General features: G+C 39.8%; 2 protein-coding genes and 1 long non-coding RNA gene across 3 annotated transcripts; 2 read left to right on the forward strand and 1 right to left on the reverse strand.

Annotated features, from left to right (window-relative positions):
• Positions 1–291: 291 nt before the first annotated feature.
• On the forward strand, positions 292–2,025 carry LOC119798157. The gene is made up of 4 exons (XR_005282672.1): positions 292–467; positions 1,477–1,580; positions 1,685–1,741; positions 1,941–2,025. It is a non-coding gene; the product is annotated as an uncharacterized LOC119798157 (long non-coding RNA).
• Positions 2,026–4,035: 2,010 nt separating this feature from the next.
• On the forward strand, positions 4,036–8,030 carry LOC119798150 (eukaryotic translation initiation factor 4 gamma 2-like). The gene is made up of 15 exons (XM_038307515.1): positions 4,036–4,120; positions 4,197–4,348; positions 4,439–4,549; positions 4,625–4,807; positions 4,908–5,046; positions 5,134–5,297; positions 5,384–5,491; positions 5,579–5,683; positions 5,766–5,861; positions 5,940–6,155; positions 6,239–6,497; positions 6,584–6,788; positions 6,900–7,108; positions 7,188–7,309; positions 7,400–8,030. The coding sequence occupies exons 2-15, from the start codon at positions 4,265–4,267 to the stop codon at positions 7,463–7,465; spliced, it is 2,067 nt and encodes a 688-aa protein (XP_038163443.1). The 5' UTR covers positions 4,036–4,120; positions 4,197–4,264; the 3' UTR covers positions 7,466–8,030.
• A 315-nt stretch (positions 8,031–8,345) lies between these two features.
• Positions 8,346–19,140, reverse strand: ctr9 (CTR9 homolog, Paf1/RNA polymerase II complex component). Its single transcript, XM_038307502.1, has 22 exons — positions 19,012–19,140; positions 18,625–18,864; positions 18,424–18,541; positions 18,251–18,340; positions 16,650–16,906; positions 16,453–16,560; positions 16,133–16,369; positions 15,818–16,036; positions 15,550–15,733; positions 15,378–15,466; positions 15,109–15,294; positions 11,348–11,435; positions 11,117–11,265; positions 10,923–11,039; positions 10,698–10,843; positions 10,541–10,612; positions 10,023–10,158; positions 9,780–9,932; positions 9,552–9,694; positions 9,383–9,476; positions 9,031–9,143; positions 8,346–8,955 (listed from the first exon to the last, which is right to left on the reverse strand). Exons 2-22 carry the CDS (start codon positions 18,760–18,762, stop codon positions 8,598–8,600), a joined length of 3,195 nt encoding a protein of 1,064 aa, XP_038163430.1. The 5' UTR covers positions 18,763–18,864; positions 19,012–19,140; the 3' UTR covers positions 8,346–8,597.
• Positions 19,141–20,802: the final 1,662 nt, after the last annotated feature.

The following is a 20,802-nucleotide window of genomic DNA, read 5'->3' on the forward strand; positions in this document are numbered from 1 at the left end:
GTTTAATTATAAGTCCCAGTTAAAATAGCAAGCACCCTGAAAGCACGCGGTCTTATTTACTTTTTAAAACTGAAACAGTAACAAGACAAATATCACTGTTTTTAGTGTTTCATTGTCGTCAATCATTTCCTTGTTTCAGTAATTGAGATGGAAACGTTTCAGCTGATAAGAGTTGAAGGAACCTGTTGCGAAATGCTCCAGGTTTCACCAAACGTTACGTCTGTCCGGGGTGATGACGTAGCGATGTAGGGTAACGTGCCTAACAAAATCCGTCCTGCGCGTGACCAACAGCAGCAGTCAATCCCTTCCTTGTAGCCGCATCGGGTCTTGTAGGTTCCCGACTTTAACATTTCGAAACCAATCGGTGCCACGACATCCTTTTGAAGACTTACTTTTAAATTACATTTATTTCTTTTTTTTTTTGGGTTGAACTTCCCAACTCTAACGCTGACGTCCCTTCTGTAAAGGTAAGTTCTGTTTTTTCTCTACTAACTTAGGTTAGCTAACGTTAGCTAAAGTAGGAAGTTATTCGAGGCTTATGTGGTTCCCGGAGGAGTGAAAACACTCGCACCTGCTTTTAAAAAAAAAAAAAAATTAATTAACATAGTTAATGGTTTATAAGTAATATATTTGTTTACAATTAAACAAACAATCGACAGCGACTGTTGGTTGTTAGCTTTTTAGCCGTTAGCTTTGTAGCTTCGAGAACCCCCAAGATGTCGCTGCCTGGACTTCCGGTGTTGGAACAAAGAACTCATAAAACCAGCTGATTGAGATTTTTTTCTCCCCCCCTTCCGTTCGAAAGCCGATGCTAGTTTTAAAAAAAATGTCGTTGGCCCTTAAGTAAGACAACTCGATCAGGTATCGGAACCGTTTTAAGATGTTATTTGGTTATAAGGCATACGGTTATACAACTTGTGGCCATCGCTTATTGTGTATATGTTGGCAGGATCTCTGGGAGGAGTTTTTCTATACTGGCTAACAATCCAAAGAGAATTGGGATAATCGTTTGTTTAGAGAACAAAAAGGTCACGCAGTCCGTTCTCATACCTTTATCTGGATGTGCGTCTGTGGTGACGCGAGTTAAAAGTCGTTTTGATCAGATTTCCTCTATACATTTCCGTCGAAGCTGCTTAAAGTGTTCCAGGTTTTCACTATTATCGTGATAGTATCGATCAGTAAGTATGGGTGTATATGTTTTACATAAGTTTTGGTTATGATTACGTAATCTTCATAACGAGAAGGATAGCATTACGCCACCGTCTTGTTTTGTTCCAGTTTCCTGCTACGTTAGCATGCTAGCTCTCCTTAGCCTCATACGCACACACGTGTTAAGTTTCATGTGCTTCACTTCCCCGTTTAAAGTTATTGTTACACATTCCAGTCAATAATTTGTATTTAAAAAAGTTAATCCAAACGTGACTCCTCTATTTCCTTCTATTGAAGCTCTAACTCCGTTGTTTTGTCTGTCTCCAGATCGTGTTTCCTGCCCCACACTTTGTTTAATTCTTTACTAAAATTCTTTGCCAAGCCGCCAAAGTGGAGAGTGTCGTTGCACCAGGGGGACCTTCTCGTTTCAGGTATAAATCTATATGAATAAGTCACACTTTTATAAGCGTGTCAAGCTGAAAAGCATGTCAATCCTGCATTTTTTGGTGATAATAAAATGTCTTTTGATTTACAGTGTGGGGGGAGGAGGTGGGGGTGCACCTCAGCACTATCCCAAGACTGTCTGCAACAGGTAACCCTTTTATCCCTCCACCCATTTTTATATCTGAATTAGTGTGTAAACCTTTACAATAGCTTTCTGTGGAAACGTTTTTTTGTTTTCTGCAAGAACTTTCCATCTTTGTTGTTGCAATAAAGTTATGCACATATGTTTTAATCACTCATTATTTTTATGAGGCATTGTGATGCTGACCGTTCTCTCTCCACAACAGCGAGTTCCTGGGGAAAACCCCAGGTCCTGGCGTTCAGAGATGGATTCCTTCACGAAGCACTAGACGAGATGCCAATTCCTCCAGTGACAAAGGGCAAAACGATGCAATCTTCAGGAAAGTGAGAGGGTAAGTTTGGGGCCATTAATATTTTAAAAAGATGGGCAAAAAAGTGGAGCTTAGTTGTGGGTGTTTATGTATTTTACATTTTGTTCCTCAGCATACTTAATAAGCTGACCCCTGAAAAGTTTGACAAACTGTGCCTGGAGCTCCTCAATGTTGGCTTGGATTCAAAACTTGTTCTAAAAGGAGTTGTCTTGTTGGTAAGTAAGCTTTAATCTGTTATTTACTTTTTTTTTACTGGTATGCTCAGTTAAATGTTGGTATATCTGCTTTCTCAAGATTGTTGACAAGGCCCTTGAAGAGCCCAAGTACAGCCAGCTTTATGCACAACTATGTCTTCGCCTGGCGGAGGAAGCACCAAACTTTGAGGGCCCATCAGTAGAAAGCCAAGGAAATCACAAGCTCAATACTGTAAGTGTGTTTTTAAACATATTATTCGTGTGTGTGTGCTAGGGGTGCAACAACGAAGCGATAAAATCGATAAAAATCGACTTTTAAAAGCGTTGGCAACGAATTTAATCATCGATTAGTTGTGTCGCGCGATTAATGCGTCATCCGCCGCCGCCGTCATCCCGGGGAAGAAAAAAAAATATGGCGGAGCGAGTCAGCGCCGCAGTTGCAGTGTTGCCAACTCAGCGACTTTTCAGACCCCTCCAGCGACTATTTTTTTAAAAAGCGACTAGCGACAAATCTGGCGACTTTTTACGGTGTCACTGGCGGCTTTTGGAGACTCTTACGTGAAAGCATGTATCGTTCCTACTCTTGTCCTCCAGCGGCAGCTGCTGCCGTGGGGCGCCTGCCCCATCCCAACGCCTTTCTCCCTCTCCCACAGGAATCCCTCTCAGCGCTGCAGTCCGAGCCGCAGGATTTTAGTGAGGAGTTTACCCTCAGCGTCCAGACTGCAAATGAAGCGCGAATGCTCCGGGATTAATACTTAAAATAGCCTGCGCTTAGTAAAGTGAAAAAAGTCGTAACATGCGACTTTTGTAAAAACAAATAAACATGGCACGGAAGCACCACTGTTATGACGCAGCACCTGAAAAGAAAACATGTTGGAGCCTTCAATGGCAGTGAAGAGAGCTCATCAGCAGGATGAGTAACCATGTTTGTTTCATTTTAATGTGGGGAAACGTAAGTTAGTTTCTCAGGTAGCTCATCTGATGCTTTCCTTACCGTGTTAGTAGGTTACAGACAGTGATAAGGTTGGCTACTTATTTTACTTTTAATTTCATTTGAATTAGCTTAAGCAGCGTTTATATTTACTTTATAAATAAATTAATTTGCAAATTATGAGGGCAAGGCTTTTAAAGTTTAAATCTTCTGGCAAAGATAAACTAAAGAAGATCCTGCAATTTATGGAAGTAAAGCAGAATAAAATCCAGCAAGATCAGTAATATGTCAATTAATTATCTGCCACATTCCCATGTAAATATCTGTCTTTGGAGGATGTGTTTTTTAGCACCCCTAGTTCTCTCATTTTTATTCCAAATACAATTTATAATTTGAATCACAGGGCTATTTTTATCTCTATGGTTCAGTATTTTCTCAAGTAGCAACTTTAACTGCTATACTTTCCTGTCTTAAAAGGCAGAACTCTTCTAGTCTAAAAAAACCTCATTTGTTGAAATGGGGGGGCCTGTTGTTTGAACCCCTTAGGGGCTTTAAAAAACAAAAATGCCTGTCTCTTTTTGCGCTTTATGAAACAAAATACCCTATATTTTGTGGATGTACAGCTACATTTCTCATGTAAGTTTGCGTAGTTTTAACACAAACATTTATTTTTCATATTGCACCAGTACAGTTAATGAGAAACCTGTACTGGTGTGCTTGTTTGTTCTGAATAAAATGTTTATTTTGGAATAAAGAGGTTAATATAAAAAAATATTTTGTGTCCGATTAATCGAAAAAATAATCGGCCGATTCATCGATTTTCAAAATAATCGTTAGTTGCAGCCCTAGTGTGTGCATATATACATTCTTTTTTCTTTTGCAGACCTTTAGAAGGCTTCTGATATCTAAACTTCAAGATGAATTTGAAAACCGTGCCAAGAATGTTGACCGTGAGTAAATCTCTTTTTATATACATGTTTGTTATAACACATTCTTCCATTTAATAAAAACAACCTTTGTCTGCAGTCTTTGACAAACATGACAACCCACTCACCTCTGAGGAGGAGGAGCAGCGTGCTATTGCAAAGATCAAGATGCTGGGAAACATCAAATTCATCGGTGAACTTGGCAAACTCAATCTTATCCACGAATCCATTCTTCACAAGTGCATCAAAACGGTAAGGGTTACCTGTTTTATGTTGTCGAAGTTTGTTCATTCTTAAACCAGATTGCTGTGTAACTGATCGAATTTGATTTCTGTTTTTAAGCTTTTGGAGAAAAAGAAGAGAGTCCAGCTTAAGGATATGGGTGAAGATTTGGAATGCCTCTGTCAAATAATGAAAACGGTGGGACCTAAAATCGACCATGAAAAGGCTAAGGTAAATGAACTAAGCAGTCAAACATTAGTTGTCTTGTCTTAAATGTTGTATTGATTTAAAAATTCCTCTCTACAGTCCCTCATTGATCAGTACTTTGGACGCATGCGTTCCTTAATGAACAACAAGGAATTGCCGGCCAGGATTCGCTTCCTGTTGCAGAACATGGTGGAGCTGCGGGAAAATAACTGGGTTCCTCGCAAGGCTTACGTGGACAATGGACCTAAGACCATCAACCAAGTTCGCCATGATGCAGTAAAGGTTGGTTAGCAAGGGCTGTTATTTAACCACACAATAATAACTCAGTAACTTGCAATTATAGCATTTTGTCATAGACTAACTAGTTATCACTGCTTTTAAGGATCTGGGTGTGTTCATTCCACCATCCACTGATGGGATGAGAAATGACTTCTTCCCAGACCATAACTCCTTCCTGCCAACAAGGAGACCTGAAAGGGAGCCTCTTGGTGGGCTGGCTGACATGTTTGGACAACTACCAGGTATGTCTGCAATTTTAACTGTTAAAATTTTTATTATGGCTGAAGTATCACTGAAGTATTTAAAACAAATGTTTGTCTTGTTTGAAGGTATTGGCATTGGAACTGGTCCAGGAGTTATTCAGGATCATTACTCCCCTACCATGAGTCGTCACCGGGCGAGCCCACTGTTCAATGGCCATATGGGGAACGGCAATGCCTCACACCAGCCTCAGTTTGAGCCAGGAATAAAACAATACATGAAGCCAAGTCAGGTAACCACTTTAGCTTTTTTTGTAATTCTTAATATTGTTGTAAGTATCTAAAAGGTGTGTTTTTGTCCTCCCCCAAATATTTTTAGGGACAGAATTCGCCTGTTTTCAACCGTAAGCCCAACCACACAGGGCAAGTACAATCGAAGGATATGGGTGCAAGGCTCAACAAGAAAGGAAAACTGAACGTCGATGAGGTACTGCTATGCCCAATTGGCAAAATTTACTCTTTTCAGTTGGGATTAAGTTTTAAACCATAACAAATTGGTGTATTTGTGCTGTAGATCAGTCTGAGGCCAGCTCAGTCGTTCATTATGAACAAAAACCAAGTGCCAAAGCTGCAGCCACAGATGACTTTGATGCCTCCAACAGGTTCTCCACTAGGACAGGTAATCTCCCCTTTATATAAGGCTACCACAGTCTTATCATTGCAAGGTGCAGATATTAATGTTTTTCTCCATGTCATTGCAGCTTGGCCTTAAAAATAATCCCCCTCCAATCCAGGAAAAGCCAGCAAAGTCCAACAAAAAGGCTCCACCGACTAAGGAAGAGCTGTTCAAAATGACAGTAAGTTCCTCATGAGCCATGTCCGACTTCCTTTCTATAAAATTGTGTCATTTAAAACTCTCACTGTCCTTATTATAGGACACACTGATGATCGACTATCTGAATGGGAAAAACATTGAGGAGGCTGTGAGCGCTGTAAAAGAAATGAGGGCTCCGAAGTACTTCTTATCTGACATGCTGAATAAGATGATCCTTTTCTCCCTTGAGCGGTCAGATGAAGATAAGGAAAATGCCAGCAAACTGATCCACGCTCTCTCCACTGAGGGCCTCATCAGTCGTGACCGTCTCCTGCCTGTGAGTGGCCTCATAAATGGAAAGTACTTGACCTGCTTGTAATATTCAAGTGTTAACACCACCATCCTTATGTTTCTCTGTAGGCCTTTCTGCGTATTGTAGATCAGTGTCCTAAGATTGAGGAAGAAATTCCTCTGGTGAAATCATACCTGGCACAGTTTGCAGCTCGAGCTATCATTGCTGAACTGGCCAGCATTGACGACCTGGCTCATCAGCTGGAGAATGGTGCACACTTCCCTCTGTTCCTGCTGTGCCTGCAGCAGATGGTCAAACTGAAGGACCGTGACTGGCTGGGCGACCTGTTCCAGCAAAGCAGGGTCAGCATGCAGAAGATGCTTCCCGGTATGCTGTTTTCAGCACTCAATTTATTCCCATGCTCAGTTTAAGGGGATTTTTCAGCTAACGTCTTGTTTTTTGTGTGTGTGCAGAAATTGACCAGAACAAGGACAGGATGTTGGAGATTCTAGAGGGCAAAGGTCTCAGCTTTTTGTTCCCACTGATGAAGCTGGAAAAAGAACTGCTGAAACAGATCAAAGTGGATCCTTCACCACAATCGATTTACAAATGGATCAAAGACAACATCTCTCCTAAACTTCACACTGATAAAGGCTTTGTCAATATCCTTGTGACCAGGTACTCAAGAGCCTCTTACATCTGCTGATATGCCGTCTTTAAAATTGCTCTTTAATTAAATCATTGAAGTGCTTCTTTTAATGGGATTTCCCTTTTTTTTTCTTTCTCCAGCCTCCTGCAGTACATTTCTTATGAGACAAACCCAGATGATGACGAAGAGCAGCTTGCAGCACCCAGCAAGGAGCAGCAGGAAGAGGAGAAGCAGCTTCTGCTGTCCTTCAAACCAGTTCTGCAGAAGTTCCTGCATGATCACATTAATCTGCAAGTCAGTGCGCTGTATGCCCTGCAGGTCCATTGTAACACCAAGGGTTTCCCAAAAGGTATGTTCTTTTAAAGTTTTTTTTCTTTTTTTATTTATCGCCTAAATGCTTTTTTAAACTCTTCCTTGCTCTGCTTTAGGCATGTTGCTGCGCTACTTTGTGAATCTTTATGACATGGAAATAGTTGAAGAAGAAGCCTTCCTCTCATGGAAAGAAGACATCACAGAGGAGTATCCAGGGAAGGGGAAAGCATTATTTCAGGTACATTGAACCAGACTTCTTCAACTGATGATGCAGCCATTAATTAAAGGGGTCCAGTTTGTAACTGAAGTGTTTTACTTTCTGATGCAGGTGAACCAATGGCTGACATGGCTGGAAACAGCTGAGGAAGAAGAGTCTGAGGATGAAGATGACTGATGACAAAGGCCAAAGCCATGTGTTATAACACAATGAATTATATACCCCACCCATCCTTATCTTGTCCTCTCTTTAGTTGCAAATGTTACTAGTCCTTAAGGTGTTTTGCCAAATGAAACTGGCTTTATCTTACTGTATGTACTTCCTAGTGTCTGTCCTATTTGGTGTTCTGCAGGGATGTTTAGTGCATTTCAGTCTTGGGCTTGTGTGTGAGTAGGCAGTATTTCTAAGGAAAATGTCTCAATCAACCTGCTTTGTTGCCCTTCTCGTCAGTTACAAGTGGGACTTCCTTAAACTGTTTACAAGAATAAGACCAAGATTTTTAATTGTATCTGCTTTTATAATTCAGTTTAAGATGCACTTTGCTTAACATCTGAGTTGTTGCAATAGTGAAATTTATTATCCTTGATTTTTCTTTTTTAAATTGCTTTGATTGGATAATTATGGGCCTTAGTTACCTTAAATTTTCTCAAATCGTAATCTGGAATGAACTTGTGGTCAATCTTGCACATGATCTCATTCACCTGAATAAAATCTTTTCAATAGAAATTTTCTTTAGAATAAATCAGTGTGGCCTTTTTAATTTATCTGTTGCATAGATATACCTCTAAAGTGTCTGACTATACCTGAATGTCCTGAATTGACATTGTACAGCAGAGTTAACTATGCTGCAGCTGTTAACCACTCAAAATTTTCTGTTTGCAATATTTCTAAAGGGTCTTTTTATCATTGAATCGAGAGAAATGTGCTGTATGTGTACACTTGTGATTTATGTAATGCCCAAGGAGTCTAGTGTACAACTACAGATCATTCTAAATAAAGTTTAACTGTTAAATTCTGTCGTCATGTTAAATTGGTTGTGGAAAACCTCAGACACACGGGAGGTGTAAAGATTTATTTCATTTGAATGTTTTATATACATAAACTTTGACTTGTCAAATTAGGGCCAGTTTGCATGAATCGACCTTCTTTCCAGAGGCATCGTGGTACAATTTTAGTCCATGACTTTTGATTTAAACAGCGTCTTTAAAATAAACGCCACCCAGAAATGAATAGTACACAGGAAACAAAATGGAAGTAACAAAATCAAATCCATGTTTAACAAGTTTTTTTCAGCATAACATTGAGTGACCTAATCACTATCATCGTTATTGGACCCCTCCTGTTCCGAACCGTTATCGGAGCGCCGTGGGGAGCCTTCGTTATCTGATCCAGCCTCAGATCCTCTGTCAGAAGGCGCTCTGGACTCGTCCTCTGATCCCGACTGGCTCCTCTTGCTCTCGTTGTCCGACTGCTCAGAGTCAGACTGCCGCTGCGCTCTCCTCTTCTTTACAGGACGGTCGCTGCCCGATTCATCGGAACCGACAGAACGTCGAGGGCTGCCTGCCTCGCTACCCGACCGATTCCTCTCGCCATCCGAGTCGCTGTCGGATGCTATGCGTTTCCGGTGATCACCCTCGGCCTCAGATCCTGAGCCACTGTCTCTGTTTCTGTGTACATAAAAGGAATTGGTGAACATTTTGTTGATTCATCTTCATACTGCTTACAGCACTCAAGGCACTTACCGGTCTTCAGCTATTTTCAGTCCGTCCTCATCGGACGAGGATTCAGAAGAGGAGATGATAGCCTTGGACTTGATCTTCCCTTTGAGAGATGGAGGCATGCGCTCAGGCTGTGGCTAAAATGACAAAAACCCAACACATTTTCTGTCAATAATCAACAATTTCCAGTTTATGTTCAAATTACAAGCTATATTAAAAATCACTTGATTCATGGCTGGTCGTTCTATGGGCAAGCCTTTTCTAGGAATGATGACTGAAAATATTTTTCATGCAGCATATGAATTTTGTAATATTCTTGCAGCAAGAGCAGAAATACAGCCCTTGCAGTGAGGAAAGATTTAAAAATAAAGAGGACCTTTTCTTTCTTCTTCCCTCCTTCTTTGGGTTTACGCTGCTTCTTGGGTCGAGAGGCTCCTTTTTCATCACTGTCATCTCCTCCTTTTGCGGGTCTGAAAGGTAAGGTAAAAGTTTACATCAGTAATACCTTTATCAGCGAAATATGTAAGTACATGTAGAAGACCCACCTCCTCCTCTTCTTTTTCTTCTTTTCCCCTCCATCACCATCTTCTTGTTCACTGCCGCTGCTCTTCCTCCTCTTCTTCTTCTTTATAGGAAGGTCCTCATCTGAATCGTCATTAACGAAGTCATCCACGTCACCTTTCTTGCGCTAAGAGATTAAAAACACCAGTTCATAAAGGCCGGCTACCAGTAATACTGTTTGGTCAGTAATCCTGTGTTGAAGAAACACTCACGCGGCCGCCACCACCACCTCCTTTCTTCTTCTCTTTGGCCGTTTCTTTTGGGCCTTCCACAAACGTGAGCAAGTTCTTGGTCTTCTCCACAAACAAAGCTCTCTGCTCCAGGAGCTTCTTTTGCTCCTCTGCCTCTCTTTTCTGCCGTTCTTCCTGAATGTTACAGAGGGAAAAGCCCATCAAGAACAGACTTCGTCATGTGCTATTCCCGTGTGGGTGTTAGACCGCTAAATCGATTGCTACCTGCTCTTTTAACATCTGCTGGCGAAGGAGGTCCCTCTCTTGCTCCTGTTTGGCCCGGAGCTCTTTTTCCTCTTCATCCTGCTTCCTGGCTCTGGCTACATGGTACTGAGCCTGACTCAGCAGGTCAGAACACTGCCTGGATTCCCCAACCACACATGAAATCATCAGCTCAGGACAGTTATTTAAAAGCAAGATTAATTATGTGCTGACATCAGCTGGTACTGGAGCTGTAATATTTAAGCTTTAAGATCACTGTTGATTCAAATTAGGGAAACAACTTGGAGATTAAGAGATTGTGAGTTCTCCTGATGTGCCATGGTTGAACAAATAAGGAATGATGAGCATCTTTCACACAGAAGTAGGTGAAATCTTTGATCTAAATTTTACATAATTATGATACATATGTAGAACGATTCTGCAAGTCAATCTTTTACTCTGCTGTAGAAAAATGTGTTGACAGAGTAAATAGCTGAACGCAGATCACTGGGATCTGAACAGGTCCAGAGAGTCAGTCTTACCTGGCCTCAGATGCTGCAAGGGCGAGATCAAACCTCATCTTGTCTCCGGCTTTGCTTAGGTAGCTGAAGTATCTGTGAGGGATAATAGTCAACGCTTAGTGAAGGGAAACCCTGGAAAAACAATCTAGAAGGTTAAAGGAAGAAATCATGGGAGTACCTGTGAGCCAGTTCAAGCTCCTTCACAGCACTGAGCACAGCCTTTAAGTTGCTCTTCTCATCTTTTAGCACGAGGGTGGCGAGCCTTTGAAGCACCAGAGCCACGTTGAACATTAGAACCGTGTCGCTGGGCGCCACATGCCGAGCCTTTAAGGGACACCACAGAAACAAACCTTTCCTTCTTTGATCCTTTGAGGTTCAAGAAAACTTTCATCTCTGTTATTACCTTCAGCAGCATCTGTTTGCACTCCTGGAGTTTCCCACATTTGAAGAGAGCTCTTGCAAGATACAGCAACACCTCTGTGTTCTGGTATTTGTAAAATTTCTTCAAGCAGTTTTCATACTGTAAAAGATGAACTAAAGTCAGCTAAAATTGTATGAACAAAGAAACAAACCAGCGTGAGATGAACTGCCTCTTACCATCTGCACGGCACTGATGTACTGCTTCTGCTCCACATAAATATGAGCCAGATTTAGCCAGACGTCACTGATTTCTGCTGTAGCCTCTCTCACCTGAGCAAACACGTCACGTGCCTCTCGGAAATAACCTTTATGAGCAAGCACGGCCCCTGTTGAGATAGTTTGAGGTTTAAACAAAGGGAACAATTCCGAATAAAAATAAAACACAAAAACAACCCAATGAAAAGTTACCGATCCCATTGGCAGCATAAAGGTTTTTCGCGTCATTTCGCAGGACTTGTTTATATATTGCCAAGGCCCGATCCTGGTGTCTCTTTTCCTGCAAGGACAAAAACATTTGACTAATCAGGAATCAGTTTCCTTTAGAGTTTGACAATACACACCCAGAAAGTAGAAACCCTGCCTAGTTTTTCATCCTGTTCACTAAACCAGAATATTTCTTGATTAGACGCAACATTGACAGGGACCTAATAAAGCTTATAAATAAGGTTATCCTGAGCTATCCCTATAGTTATGCTGCTATAGGCCTAAGCTTCTGGAGGACATCAGGACCATCTTTCATCATTTAACTTCTGTTCTCCAATTCTGCAGTTTTTGTTAGTTCAACCTTTAAGTTCTCTCCTCGTCTCTAATCATAGTGGCTTGATCCGGTTTGGCGCCCTGTTTTGCTGTGACACCATCCTGAAAGAGGCATCAGCTGGGCTGCTGCAATAAGCAACTTCTCTTATAGAAGAAAAAGTTGGGCCTGTTTTAAGTGCTTAATCCTGTTTCTCTCCTAGATATGACTATGAGTTAAACCTTGACTGTGACAAACTGATGTGCCCTTTCATCCCTGCTGAAAGGAAACCAGGCTCTGAACTCATCTATTTAACTGTTCGCATATACGACAGAGCCACCTATAGAGCTAGTTTACTTTTACTTTTTCTAACATAGAAAATATTTATAGATGTAATGGAAAGCTCTATGTTAGCTTTTTTTGTTCGCTTTGTATGTCTTCTTCTATCTGATCGAACCCCTAGTCAGCCTGGGCAGAAAGCCGCTCACATTAAGCCTGGTTCTGCTGAAGGTTTCTTCATCTTAAAGGCGGTTTTCCATCTCTACTGTTCCTGCATGCATGCGGTGTGAGGGATTGCTTTGGAGACAATAATACAGTGCAAGCGAACATCTACTGCCACCACACGTTCACCCGGGAGGGGAAAATCCTGAAAAGTCAATGACTTCATGCAATTAGCTATGTTTTCTTTGACAAAGAACTTTTAACCAATCATCTTTGAGATGACATGTTGTGGAATTAGTCCCTCTCTTGATCTTAATCTGGAAATCAGGTGAGGACACAAGCCAAAGCAAAATTCTTTCTTTCGATAGTTCCTTTAGCCTACGGACCATGGATGTAAACTAATATAAGACTTAGGATTCATTGTGGAATAATTGTTTATCAGAATAACATTTATTCCATTTGATTATGTGAGAATAACTTTCAGAAAGGAATGTTTTTTGGTTTAAAATTGCCATCATCCACTAGAGGGCCTCCTTCATTCTTAAGTGGAGGTTTGTTCAATATTTTCCAACAAAGAGCCCTGACCTCATGAAATAGGTTATTGAATTTCCTAACCTGGTGATCTTTGCTGCATGTCCTTTATCACTTTCTATTCCCATTTTGTCTGAATACTCTCAAGAAGATAAAGGCTACCAGAACCTAAAAAAAAATCTTAATCTTAAAAAAAAAAAAAAAAAATAAACTAAATGAGTAGGAGGAGGACACCGTGATTTCAGCACAAATGACAGAAGTCTGTGACTGAGAATAATTTCCAAGTTTCTGCATTAACAGTACCAAGAGCAGTTAAATAAATTGTCTAAGTTATGAAAACAGATGATAAAAGTACAGTTAAGTCACAGAAGAAATATTAAGGTAGCACTGTTCAGGCGTTTCCTGGCTAATAGATTTCTGCTTCTTCCTTGATTCTATCGATTAGGGTTTTTTTCTGTAAAATGTTTTTTTTTTTTTTCATTTTAATTCAAATTAATTTAAGACATAAGGTTAAAGGAGACTGCAGGTTTGTTAATAGACGTTTCAAATTAGCTGTTGCTATTGCACCATGATGCAAACATGGGACTGCTGTTTCATTCAGTTTATCTATGTAAATGTGTCTGTCCCTATCAAATAAACTTTAATAATAATAATAATAAATTCACCATAATGAAATACAAGATTATCTCCATTATGCATCAATGCATACGTCATTTACCATTATCTTTTATTTAAACTCACACAAACGCATCACAGCACATGCTGTTAGTAATTAATCGGTGCTCCCAAAATAAAGAACACTACATTGGTTGGTTAAACCTACAGAACAGGATTTACTGTTATTTAGAAGAGACATTATGTACGTTTTTAATGAAAAGTATCTATATAATAACCTTTTTAGAACTTTATTATCATGACACTGTCACAAATACAAAGCAACGGAATTCACTCTCTGCATTTAAGCCCTCCCTTTGGGGAGCAGTGGGCTGCCATTGTACAGTATCCAGGGAGCAGACTGGGAGTTAAGGGCCTGGTTCAGGAACCCAGACTGGCAGTCCGTAGGGCTTGAACTCAGAACCTCTGGGAACCAAGAGCAACGCCCTAACAATTAGGCCAATACTCCCCTTAAAAATCACTTCTTATACGCAAGAGGGACAATCATGAACTAGCTGAGACGGTGAAAAATGGGGGCAAGTTTGTCCGACAACGGAGGGACATGAGGGCAAAAGAGAGAGGGAATCCAGGTGGGAAAAGGGTCCTGGCCTTCTCGTGTGCCTCGCTCTTCTAGCTGGTCCATCTTCACTAGTCGTTTTCCGCAATCACGGTCATACAAACAAATCAAGCCGGTAAAGTACCAAACAGGAGACGCATAGAGTAGAGCAGATGTAGTTTTGACCAATCAGAGACCTCCTGTCTGCGGTCACCTACAATTTGGGAGAGGTGCAGCAGTGTCAACGGAGGGGGCGGGGACGTCTCTGCGTTCACTGCGACACACACGCAGACAGCTTTTTTGAAGTATAAATCAGCCTTTAGAAGCGACCTTCATCCAGCTCGAATGTAATATCAATGGTCACTTTTTAAACAACACAATGTATTAAATAAATACAAATGCTGGAAACCAATTCTTTTTTACATCTCTTTAATATTTTGTTCTATTCAGCTACACAAGCATCATCTTTAAACTACTAAAAATTGTACTATAAATGAGACTTTACCCAATTCTTATGTACACCTTAGTAATTTATTGAGATGCCCGACAATGTCCTCCTTTTTGGTGCTATAGAAATGGCCACCCTAGTTGGAAGACACGCCAGCAGCACTTTATAGGTCTGCTGTATGGGACCACCTTGCAACTAGAGTGACCTACGATGACGGCGGAAAGAAAGTTATTGATAAAAGTGCAACAGTGTGCAAGCATTGTGCAACACGCGTTGTACTTTACAAGACATAATAGATTTTCCTAACAATTAACATAAACCGAACCGAAAACCGTGACCACGAAACCGTGAACCGAACCCTGGATTTTGTGAACTGTTCCAGCCCTAATATATATATACTCTTAACCTGTATATAGCTGGCTCTTACTCATACAAAACATATTTACTGTGCAGGACTAAGGTCTTAGCTCTGTTACACTGGTAGCCAAGTAATCGACAATTGCGTTGTCAAGATTCACCTTGTATTTTCTGTGCAATGACAATAAAGGAAGTCTAAGTCTAAGAGTGCTGGAATTCTGTGTTTTGGCCACAGGTGGCAGTATCATTATAAAACTCTGTAATGCCTCTTTAATACAATAATATAAACTCTCTTAAATTAAATACAAATCCTATACATAACTTCTTCTGCCATTAACCTATTTTAGACCATTTTATAAATTACTGCATGTTTGTTTTCCTTACTGCAAAAAATGTCTAATAAAAATGTCTAATAAAAAAGTAAAGCTGAACATTAACTCTGTTGGTACCTTTTCTCTGTCTCTGGTTGGCTGGTGCAGAGTCTGCAGCCACACGTTACCCAGTGCCAGCATGGAGTATGTGTCGTTCTGAGTGGACGGCTGTTTGAGGATGCGCTCAAACTTCTTCTGACCCGGCCCCCATTCCTGTTTGGCTAAGTGAAGATTTCCGATGAGTGACCAGGCGTCTGGGTGATCCTGCACCGAACAGAAACGTCATCAGATCATGTCAGCAAGTTTTATATGTGCAGATTTAACAGCAACAAACCAACAGGTTATACCTGATTAATCTGCAGGGCTTCTTTAAACCAATCAGATGCTTCATAGAAGTTTCCTTTGTCGCGAGCCATTGCACCAAGACGCAAATAACCTGCAGGTTGATGCATTAGCAAAATGCCCTTTTACGGTTCACAAACCAAACCCTGGTATTGTTGCATAACATTGCATTCTTACAGTCAACATAGTTGGGGTGCTCCCTGAGGATGTTTTTATAAAGTTTCTCAGCTTCGTGGAATTCACACATGGCCTCGTACAAACGGGCCAGGTTGTAGGATGTAGTGACAGAAATAGCATTGTAGTAATGCTCATCATGCTCTCCCTCTGCTTTGGCGCGGTCCAGTGATGCAAGAAAATATTTCTGTGGGGTCAGGGAGGATTATTTTTAAAAGTTGTATTAAATAAATTTTTTGGTAAAGTCAGAGTAGCTCGGGAGGTTTGGTACCTTTGCTTCTCCAAGGTTTCCTAGTCTGAAATGCAGAGCTCCCAGATTGTTAAGGATCTCAGGAGGAACGTCAGCCTGCACCTTCTCCTGGAGGATGCGTGTGGCCGTGCCATAAGCCGACAACGCACCCTGGATGTCGGTCTGCTCCAAGATCTGAGCCAGCTCGATCCACGCCTCCACATCATCTGGGTACTGCTCTGTCACCTTCTTCAAGTGGCCCTAGGAAACAGAAAAAAACAAACCATTATTAACCAAACATTAACCAGTTATTTTAACCACATGAACAGAAAACCTATGATGGGCTGAAAAACACACTTTTGCGATGTCTCTTTTTTCCTGATCATCCGAAGTTGCGTACAGAGATCCAAGGATTTTCATTGTTTCGTAGTTGTTTGGGTACGCCTTTAAAACCTTTTCGAAACACTGTGCAGCATTTTCCTTGTCCCTACGATACACATACATCTGCCCCAAACCGAAGAAGGGCAGCACAAAGGTAGACGAGGCAAACTGAGTGGCCTGGTAGTAATACTGAAACGCCTGGTCATAGTCCTCCTGCAGAACAGAAAAGGAAATGTTTAAAACGCTGCTGTATCTGAACAACTAACGTCTTTAAAAGGTTCAAATGGCTGCCTTACCTGTACATGAAATGAACGAGCTAACTGATAGCAGCTCTCGGCCTGCATGGCCTCAACTTCAGTGTTGTGGAAAGCATGGAGGGCGAGATGTTGGACTTTACTGTAGTCCTTGAAGAGACACAGAAGCAAACTTATCAGTTAAATGATGCAGGTTTAGGTTTGTATTATTTTTCAGACAATAGGAGGAAACTTCACACCTTTTTAAAAAAGAAGTGGTTGGCGAGGTGGTTGAGCACCATGGGGTTGCTGGGATCTATGGTGTAAGCCCGTGACAGGAGCTGCACTCCGTTCTTAATGGACTCTGAATCTTTGTTGTTGAGCTCTAGAACCGCCAAACCAACCAGGGCTCCGACACACTTAGAGTTCAGCTCCAGGGCCCGACCAAACGCCAAACGGGCCTTCTCCAGTTTGTTGAGCTTGACGAAACAGTGACCCATCCCCAATCTTACTTCAGCTAACAGAGAGAGAAAAGCCAAAGTTTAGGAAACATTTAGAAAATGATCTGTCTAAATCACCAACATTCAGGTAGAGCTGATCTGAGAACGTAGTTTAATATCTGGAGATAAAGGAGTACTTAAGGGAAAGGTCTACGGCAAATAAATGATCAAATATTCATTTCAGAACATATAACCCTCACCAATCCAGTATTCATTTCACACTTTTCCAATACAAGATTGAGCTTTTATTTATGAGTGAGATTTTAGTGAGGTTGACTTCTGTGTTGGAAACCCAAGACCGAGAAACTAAACACCCAACCCTTTCTCTATGAATTGAAAAATAATTATTAGATCCATAATAATAATAATAGTAGAGCTGATTTAGGCTTAGCATTGCTTTTCACAATTATTAGATACACAAATGTCTTATTCAATTGCATTGAGTCATTGACTTTGCAGGATTCGCTCCTCCTGGATGAGCATGTGGTAACAGTAGATATTGGCTTGCATTGTGTTGCTGACTCGGCAGCAATCCCCACACTAAGCATGAGCGACAATGGAGAGGAAAATTGTCTCTTTTATTGCTCCAATATTAAACATTTTCAGTGTGAAACTGAGGATAGTAATCTCCTTCACTATCCTCCTCATTGTGCAAGGAGGTAAAATAAACCTTTATTCCTCATCTCGCCTTGTTTGTCATAGTCCCAGTTGTTTGATGCTTTTATTACTGAAGGTTTACTGAAAATTTTTTTTCTCTTTGCCATTTTCAAAACCATTCCTTATCTCTCCCATTTTCCCACAAACAAAAAAATATATTTTACATTTATTATAAAAAAGATTACAGATTAGATTACTCTTTATTTCCATTTAGGATTATGTTACTTAAAGCATTCATCCATTTCAAGTCTCTTCACACATTTCATCAGCTCTTGAAGTGTAAACTATAAGTAATAATTTTAAAGCAAGTTCACAATCCGCTGAAACTACATATCCAGTGTTGTGGAACCACCCTGTGGCTGATTTATGCATTAATTACAGATACTGTTGAAAAATATCTTATAGTATACTTTCTTTAATCCACAGGTATGACCAGAACAAAAAGAAACCAGTATTTAACAGCATTATCAACAATTAAGTTAAAAGTGGATTTATAAGTCATTTAAAGAAAGTATAAGATGTGAAAAGGAATTTTATCAATAACAGTTACATGTGCAGTGTGTTAAAAGGGAACCTTTTCAGTCTTTAACTAAGTAGGAAACATAAATCTAGATGAATGAAGCTTATAGTAGCAGTAGAGCTACTATTATATTATGATGTAAGGTTATTATACTATGGGAGGAATTATGAGGTAACACGTTTACCTGGGCAGCCAGGGTTTGTTCGTAAAGCCTTTTTATAGTACGCCAGCGCTCCTTTGTAGTCCTTCTTATTGAACGAGATGCAGGCCTTACCTGTTAAACAACAACAATGTTAATACTTTCTATTCATTACATAACGCAGTCAATCTCAACCTCAGCATTCTCATTCAGCTTACCAAGCAAAGCAGGGATGTTATTGGTGGATTGGTTGAGCACAAAGTGGAACTGAGCATCAGCCTGGTCCATCTTGTCTCCTTCCAGCAAGCAGAAACAGGCTCGTCCCAGCAAATGGTTCTGGTTGACACAAAAATACCTTTTATTAACTTTAAATGCACAAATAACAGTGCTGCAGCAGCCGTGAGTTGAATCTGTCCTACCTGATCGTACATGATGATCTTATCTGCCATGGTGTACAGCAGAGTGGCCTGTGTGATGAGCTCCTTCTTGGCATCTTTGTTCTTCTCTTTACGAGCCTGCTGGACATAGTAAGCTGCTAATGTGTCCAAGCAGGTCATCTGGTCCTTCTCATGGTCTCTGTAGTCCAGGTTTCCATCGATGCGTGCAGCCTCTAAAAGCTTGACGAAATCTTCTGTTTTGCCTTGCTTGTAATACTCCAACTGAAAATAAATACATAAATAAATACATCCAATTCCATGCTGCCTTATGTATTTTTATCTTCATCAATATAAAATTATAATTTACTTGTATGTGTATGAAGGTAAAATGAGATAAAGTTAGAATTTTAGGGGAGAGAAACGACTCACCGCCAAAGCTATCCAAATGTGCAGCTGTGTGTGTTCCTGCTTTAAGATACTGATAACCTCGTCTCCCTCTGGCAACTGGTCGAAGTCGAGCTCGATAACCTGGAAAACACAATTTTTAGCAGTGACAAATGCAGATCAGCTCTTACTCTATTAATCTGAGTTTGGCAATGAAACGATCAGTATAAAGAGCAAAAATATAAGTTCTAGTGTAACAACATGTTCTTTTTTTTTCTATGCCCTTTATAAACTACCCAAAGTAGAAGTAGTGGTACAAGACACTAAAACTCAACAGATATTACTAGATTAGAGGCGTGTGATTAGGACTTAATTTAAATTTATATAATTATTTTACTGCAATCAAGTGTTGGAAAGGACATCTAGAATTTGCACAGTATTGGTATATAACATGTTTGCTTAATAAAAAGACAACATAGCTGTTGGAAATATTTCCAGCAATGAAAAAAAAAAAAAATAAATAATATATCCTAACATGAATACTGCACAGTAATACCAAAACATGGTGTATAAGATAATGCCGAATAACACTGTAGTAATGATGTAACTTGAGATGGGAAAAAAAAAAGAGTCTAAAATGATTTATTGCCATTCTTCTTTAATTTTATAGCAAACATGGAATTGAAAAGTAATCTAGGCAGGTACTCAGAAAAACCAAAGAAATGTTATTCAATATAATCCTCCAGAATAGTTTGTTTTTGGTCGGTGTTTGCTGTTTTTGGCATGAAATAAACTTGGTTCTAGTTTCCTAATTACTTCCCCTCTCGCCACCTCTTTATCAACCAAAACCCTCTGATAATGCATAAAAACAACAAAACAAGTGTGACCAAACATAATACAGGCAAAGGATGGCGAAATAAATAACACTTAAACAATAAGCAAGGACCATGCACACTGTCTAAAGAGATATTCATAAATTTTCAGTATATGCTGCAATTCCACTGAAGATCAAAATGGCATAATAGTCTGCTAAAAAAAAAACACAAGTTACTTTGAAATATCAGTTTTATGTTTTGAAATATCAGTTTTATGTAATTACTATGATACCATCTACTCCAGGCTCTCCTATCTAGAGATTACCATAAGCTAACTTGCCAGAATATACTTTTGGATACTCGTATGTTTATATTAGGACTGAAAAAATTAACCAGATAAGTCATGATTAATCGATTATAAGAACAATCCTGAACCAAATTAATAATAATCGATTAATTGTTCACTGGAGTGTAAAGACTGTAAAACATGTCTTTAGCTGACAGAGCAACCCACTTAGAGGAGTCATTTTATCAAAATGTAAAAAGAAATATATAAACATTTTGCTTTTAAGATAAAACATATCTTTTTAGTCTGTCAACATGCTTTATCCAGAACTCCTCAAGTATCAAGTTTTTGTTTCACCTGATTTATTTTCGTAGGGAGATCTTCTATAAGGAACCTTTTGCTATCTGATTAATCAAAAACAAAAATTGACGGCTTATTTAATTTGCAAAATAATAGTAAATTGCAGCCCTAGATTATATTAATGCTGTTCTAATGTTGCTATGCAAACTAACATAAACTTTGTTTCAGCATAGTAAATTCTCTTCTCGTGTAATCTACTTCTAACATTTTTTTTTTGTAATTTCTACCCTTAAGAAATTTAATTTCCCATGGCTAAAATAGACATAAAAGCGTAATTCACCATTAGTGAATGTAAATGTTAACATTAATATTATCAAAAGCCGAGGCTCATGTAAGCGCTCAGTTCAAGGTAGCTTAAGTTAGCATCAACTGCTA

The sequence above is a fragment of the Cyprinodon tularosa genome, unplaced genomic scaffold, assembly GCF_016077235.1.
Source record: "Cyprinodon tularosa strain WSP-4 unplaced genomic scaffold, ASM1607723v1 ctg1163, whole genome shotgun sequence".
Classification (NCBI taxonomy): Eukaryota; Metazoa; Chordata; class Actinopteri; order Cyprinodontiformes; family Cyprinodontidae; genus Cyprinodon; species Cyprinodon tularosa.

What these genes read in the sequence shown, in the direction of transcription:
- LOC119798150 (XM_038307515.1), top strand. Translation starts at nt 4,265, where the DNA reads ATGCTGGGAAACATCAAATTCATCGGTGAACTTGGCAAACTCAATCTT. An exon ending in CACCAAGGGTTTCCCAAAAG is followed by an intron (nt 7,109 to 7,187) that starts GTATGTTCTTTT and finishes GCTCTGCTTTAG; the next exon opens with GCATGTTGCTGCGCTACTTT. An exon ending in AGGGGAAAGCATTATTTCAG is followed by an intron (nt 7,310 to 7,399) that starts GTACATTGAACC and finishes TTTCTGATGCAG; the next exon opens with GTGAACCAATGGCTGACATG.
- ctr9 (XM_038307502.1), bottom strand. Translation starts at nt 18,762, where the DNA reads ATGACCTGCTTGGACACATTAGCAGCTTACTATGTCCAGCAGGCTCGT. An exon ending in AGATCATCATGTACGATCAG is followed by an intron (nt 18,542 to 18,624) that starts GTAGGACAGATT and finishes TGTGTCAACCAG; the next exon opens with AACCATTTGCTGGGACGAGC. An exon ending in ACATCAGTGCCGTGCAGATG is followed by an intron (nt 11,040 to 11,116) that starts GTAAGAGGCAGT and finishes CATCTTTTACAG; the next exon opens with TATGAAAACTGCTTGAAGAA.